Source organism: Triticum dicoccoides, chromosome 3A (assembly GCF_002162155.2).
Source record: "Triticum dicoccoides isolate Atlit2015 ecotype Zavitan chromosome 3A, WEW_v2.0, whole genome shotgun sequence".
In the NCBI taxonomy this organism is placed as follows: Eukaryota; Viridiplantae; Streptophyta; class Magnoliopsida; order Poales; family Poaceae; genus Triticum; species Triticum dicoccoides.
The window spans coordinates 708,765,677-708,771,081 of NC_041384.1; the positions used below are offsets into that span (position 1 = coordinate 708,765,677).

Consider the following 5,405-nt stretch of genomic DNA (forward strand, 5'->3'; position numbering starts at 1 on the left):
CCACGTCCCCAGATCGGATCTGGCGTGCCATGGGCTCTCCCTCCCGTCCAGCTGCTGCGGCCCCCTCCTGCCGCTCCGGCGCGGTGGCGCAGCCTGCTTGCGGTGACCCTCCCCCGTCCGTCTCCTGTTTCCCATGGGCGCAGCTCTTCTTGCTGCTGCTGATTGGGGCGGATGTGGCCCTTGGGTGTGGTGGCCGGGCAGGCCGGGGCTCGGTCCTACCTCGGTGCAGGTCACCCTCCGTCCCTGACGGCGCCTCCTCCGAGCTGCGGCAACGACTTGTGTCTGTGTTGTCGCGGCGTCCTTTGGCAGGCGGTTGAAGTTTCATGGTGGTTCTTTGTCGGCACTGCTCCAGTCCTGGCGTCCACGGACCTACGTTCTCCCGTGTCCATGGTCTGCTGCCGTCCCCACTGGCCAGTCTCGGCCCCGGCTGACCGGTTGCTGCGCCCCTTCCAGCATCTTTGGTTCGCCGGCGTCCTGGTGGCTACGCCTCCAGCAACATGGAGCTGTGTTTCCTTCCGGTTCCAGTTTGCCGGTGGCGCAGGTCACCATCCTACCATCTGTGTCGACTCTCTGCCCTGCTGCCTCTTCAACCCTGTCCACCTACACGCCACCAGTTGCAAAGCTCGCATTTTTGCCGATGGCAGGTGCAGCCCCACCCTCCTTCTGAGGTAGCGGTCGACAGGCATGTTTACTCTTGCATCTTCGGGTCCTGATCTGGTGGATATGGGATTGCTCGGACTCAAGGCCAGGCGAAAGCCATGCTCGATGCTGGCAGCGGCGACACCCGTGGATGTCGTTTCCCTTCCTGGAGGCGCTGTCATGACCTTTATCCGAGCCCCTCTTCGAGCATCAGGGGAAACCCTAGGTCCGGCTTTTCGGATCGGATGGCGACGGCGTCACGACGTCGTTCCCCTTCTTGAAGGCGCTATCTTGCTCGCTCGTGGAGCCCCCAGTGTTGGAATTGAAGATGTTCGATGTTGTGCTCTTTTGGTCTGCTACTCTAGTTTTAGGCTCGGTGGGTTTAGCTGTGTGTTTCTCCCTCTTCAGGCTGAGCACCCCTTCTCTCTGCTCCGGGTACCATGTGCATGCCTCCTTGCGTTTATGTCATATGTTGTATCCTTGATTGTACCCATTCTCCTTCTATCTATCAATGAAAGATACGCAAGCTTTGCGTATTCGCGAAAAAAAAAGAAACACATCATCGTATGGGGTGTCGATTGTAGAGAAAGGCAAGTGTTATTTCGGAAAGAAAGCAATTGCAGCGCTGACTAAGTTGCGGAGGAGCCAACATAAGAAGACGGCAATGCAGATCTGCCGGAGGTGACATACAACTCTATGGCGACATGCTTCTCCTCCTCCTCAGCCCCCTCAACTAACTCATGAGAACGTAGCGTTGTGCATATTCAGTATCAGGAGTGTACCTTGCCGCATCATTGGTTGTCGAAATCGCTGTGCCGCTCCAGAGTAACGGTGGTGGTAGGAGAGAGGAAGCGAGGCGGGTGGGCGCGATCGCCAGGTGGAGGTAGTTGAGATTCAGAGGGCCACTAGAGGAGAGACGAAACGGACGGGAGACAAACGGGCCAAGACAGAGAAAGGTGCTCGTGCAGTTTCGTGTGCAGGAAGCTGAGAATCCCCCATAGTACACGTCACATTAAGTTCATCAGTCTACATTTCTCGTTTTCTCCGTTAGTACGATTGACAAACTTACTTTCTTACGGGTGCACAATTTACAGCTTAGCATTACATATATGCATCAAAGTTCAAAACTGACTCGGAAAAAACAAGGTATCTGCAGGAATTTGCACAAGCCGCGGGATGGCCTTGTCGGCACCAAGCGACCCAGGGCGTGTTTGGTTTATGCCTCAGACCAAAACATAGCTAGTCTAAATTAAAAAAAGAAATGGTAGGTTTTGGTTGGTTGTAAGTTGGAACATTGGCAAGGAAAAGAAACGATAGTTCTACAAACAGTATTCATATATGCCAAGAAGTTGACAACCATCCAAACAAAAACATAATTTTTTTTTTGGTCAAAGCAACAAATTTGTTGTGGTACACCTTCGTCACAATCCAAACATACCCTAAGACTACTCAAAGGTGTTCATCTGGTCGGTGGCAGCAACACTCTGAATGATTATTGTGGTCCATGTGGCAAGACAAACTGTTAAGCCGAATCTAGTAAAAGCTAACTCGAATGACATATATTAGCTAAAACATGATTACGTGCATTTGAAAACAAAATCTGGCGCACAGAAGATTCCAATTTTCCCAAAAGAGCATGCAGTTTGCTGATCCTCAGATGTTAAAACTCCTAGGAAACCTACATGAGAGTACTAGTTTGGTGAACAGAGAAACAGAGCTACCAATCCCGCAACTGCAACATTCAAGTTTCAAGATGACATGACCAAAAACTGCTCTGTGATCCCACACCCTGTTATCAAGACACAATTCCACCTTCTAGCACCTAGTTAGTCAACTCCATGATAGCACTGACAATGTCGCCATCCGCAGCCTTGAGCGCCTTCACAGCCCTGGATCTCGACACGGAGGCCTGCCTCATCACGAGCTCGACGTCCTTCTTGTCAACATCAGTGTCGTTGACCTCCTCATCGTCCTGGGCTGCTGCCACGGACGGCTCGCCCTTTGAGATCACACTGCTCGGGCCTGGCACCTTGAACTGTTCCACCGCTTGTGTCTGCAGCTGAGTGCTCGGGTCCTCAAGCTTGACCTCCCTGAACATGACGTAGGTGTCTGACTGCGAGCTCTTGAAGACGTCTGGCTTGGAGAGGACATACACAACCTGCAATTATGTGGAGACGTTAAGAAAATGCAACAACCACCAGCATTTAATTATGCCACAGGGAACAACGCCCTGAAGTGGTCAAGATGCTCACGGTCTTGCTCTTCTTGATAGTTACACGGCTCACACCAGTCATGGCCTTCATGCCAAGCTTCTCCATGGCTTTCCTGCTCTTCTTCTCACCCTCTAGTCCCAGAAAGCACAGATGTATATTGTCAGATTTTCAAGACATAGTTAGGGTAAGGTTCAAAGGATTAGCTACTTGTATAATGGAAATTCCAGCATCACTTCATACTAAATACATTGAAATGGTTCACCTACCAGGATTATAATAGCAAAAGCAAGATTTCACATTCAGGATTTGCACCTATCAAACTAAATGCTATAGCTGAACATTCATGTACTCCCTCCATCCCATATTAATTGACAGTTTGACACTGAAATGGATGTATCTAGACGCATTTCAGTGCTAGATAGTAGATACATCTATTTCAGCCTCAATTAATATGGGATGGAGGGAGTATATGTTAATGCAGATTAACATTGATACAAGGTGCCACCTCAGTACAGAGGTGAATATTATATATAAATGGCAGGCAGCACTCAAGGAAACTATAAAGCATATAGACAAGCAGTGCTGAATAATTCAGGAATAAGTGGGTATGATTCCAAAAATATAAGAACATAAACTACAAAGGCATAGCAGTGTACGGAAAGAACAGAATATTAGAGAGTACAAACTGGTCAGTGCCTAATCTTCAAACAAAAACAGGTGAAAGTGAACCAAAATAGGTAAATACAGAGTTTGTATCATATTGGGGAACACATCAGACAACAATTTCTTAATAATGATAATGCCAAAATTTAGTCCAACAGAAACAAAATAATCAAATTGATTCAGGGGTTGAAAAAGCAACATTTAATCTAAAATTTTGGTATGGGCAATAACTTCGGATGTTTAAATTTATGTGAGAACTTAGAAGGCAGCATTACAAATAGAAATAGGCTTATCTGTTACTAAGTGGCTACTTGAACTGAATAGAAGGAACTGCAGAATTTCATCATACCCTCAACTTCATCGTCATCTTTTTCATCCTCATCCTCATCATCGTCGTCATCATCATCCTCAAGGATAGGCTCATCACCCTGAGAGTATGCATCACAAATATCATATTACTTGAACGTCATAAGTATTATACACTAAGCAGCACTCCCTCAGAACAGGGGACATGCAGAGGGGGGAAAGCAGAGTTAGCCATATGCAGAAATGGAACAACGGTAAACAAGAGTACATACTAAGTAGCATCAGCACAAGAGAAACAGAAATGGCACTCAAAAAGCAACAAAAAAAGGAAGAGTATGTACATTACAAGGAACTGTTGCCTGTATTGACAACAGAAGCTATGCTCAAAATTTTATATTGTTGGTACAGGAAATATGCCATACATCATGTAAGCATACACAAATGCACACATGATACTTAGGTTATAAATGACTTCCAAATATAATTAATAAATAAAGTGGCATTTCTACTGTAGCAATCACCAAAGGTGACTGCTTTATCGATGCCCACTTAAAATTCCTTTCAGATTGTGCAGCCATAAGACAAAGCAGTAGCATTTTACTTTGCAACACTATAGATTTCTCAGAAAGGGAACCATAAACTTTATAGAATAAGAAACAACTAACAGACAAGTCACAAATCACAAGCCCTATTACAACAAGGATAGCTCCAGAAAGACCAAGGATAGTATGAGCAAACTCTGAAATTGAACTCCTAGCTGGACAAGCAGCAGGCATCACAAGGCCTGGGCTGGGCCGCTGCCCTCCCCCCATGAAAAATTGCAGGATAATAAGCGGGGAAACAAGAGCAAACAGGGAACTGCCATTATGCTGACCACCCACAGACCACAGTTCCTCCAACCAAAGTCCTGCAAACTAGGCAACATAAACAGACGAGATCTGCCATCCTAACACCGCCGCCGCGACAAAATCAGCCGACGTAGGGCCCAAACAAGCATGGAGAGGCGAAATTGTCATATATTTTGTTTCAGTCTGACACGGCACCAAATCGGAGAGGGGGAGGGGTCGGAATGGAGGGAGGGTCACCTCGATGTTGTGCTCCTCGAGCTGGGCGAGGAGCAGCTCGGCGACCGTCATGGTGGTGAAACCTTGTCGGAGGGGAAAGTAAAACCGTAGCTAGGCTAGGAGGGATTTGGGAGCCGGAGGGCGAAGAGGGAAGAGGCTGCAACGGAGGGGAAGCGAGGAAGAGACGCGCTTGGCTCGTGTAGTGTGGGGTTTTGCTATGTAAAAACCGTTGTATCTTATATCTATGGCCTAATATATTGTAGTTTTCAATACTTCAGTTTCTTACAAGGCGAAGTATCCAGTGAAAACAGCAATTCGATGAAAATCTGGAAACTAATGGCATGGGTTGTTGGATCAAGAGTGAAGGGTGGAGATGAAAAGTGGGATTGCCAACAGGTCACTCAACCCCATTTTACACATAACCCCTCATTAAGTCCTACGATTAGAGAAATCCTAGTGCCCGTTTGTCTGTTCGTCTTCGAACGACTCATCTTCGATCTAGGTAAGGGCATGGCGCCAT

At 47.2% G+C, this 5,405-nt stretch overlaps 1 protein-coding gene across 1 annotated transcript; it reads right to left on the minus strand.

Annotated features, from left to right (window-relative positions):
- Positions 1 to 2,302: 2,302 nt before the first annotated feature.
- On the minus strand, positions 2,303 to 4,957 carry LOC119273398 (nascent polypeptide-associated complex subunit alpha-like protein 1). Its single transcript, XM_037554568.1, has 4 exons — positions 4,907 to 4,957; positions 3,847 to 3,943; positions 2,892 to 2,983; positions 2,303 to 2,797 (listed from the first exon to the last, which is right to left on the minus strand). Exons 1-4 carry the CDS (start codon positions 4,955 to 4,957, stop codon positions 2,462 to 2,464), a joined length of 576 nt encoding a protein of 191 aa, XP_037410465.1. The 3' UTR covers positions 2,303 to 2,461.
- Between the last annotated feature and the right edge of the window lie 448 nt (positions 4,958 to 5,405).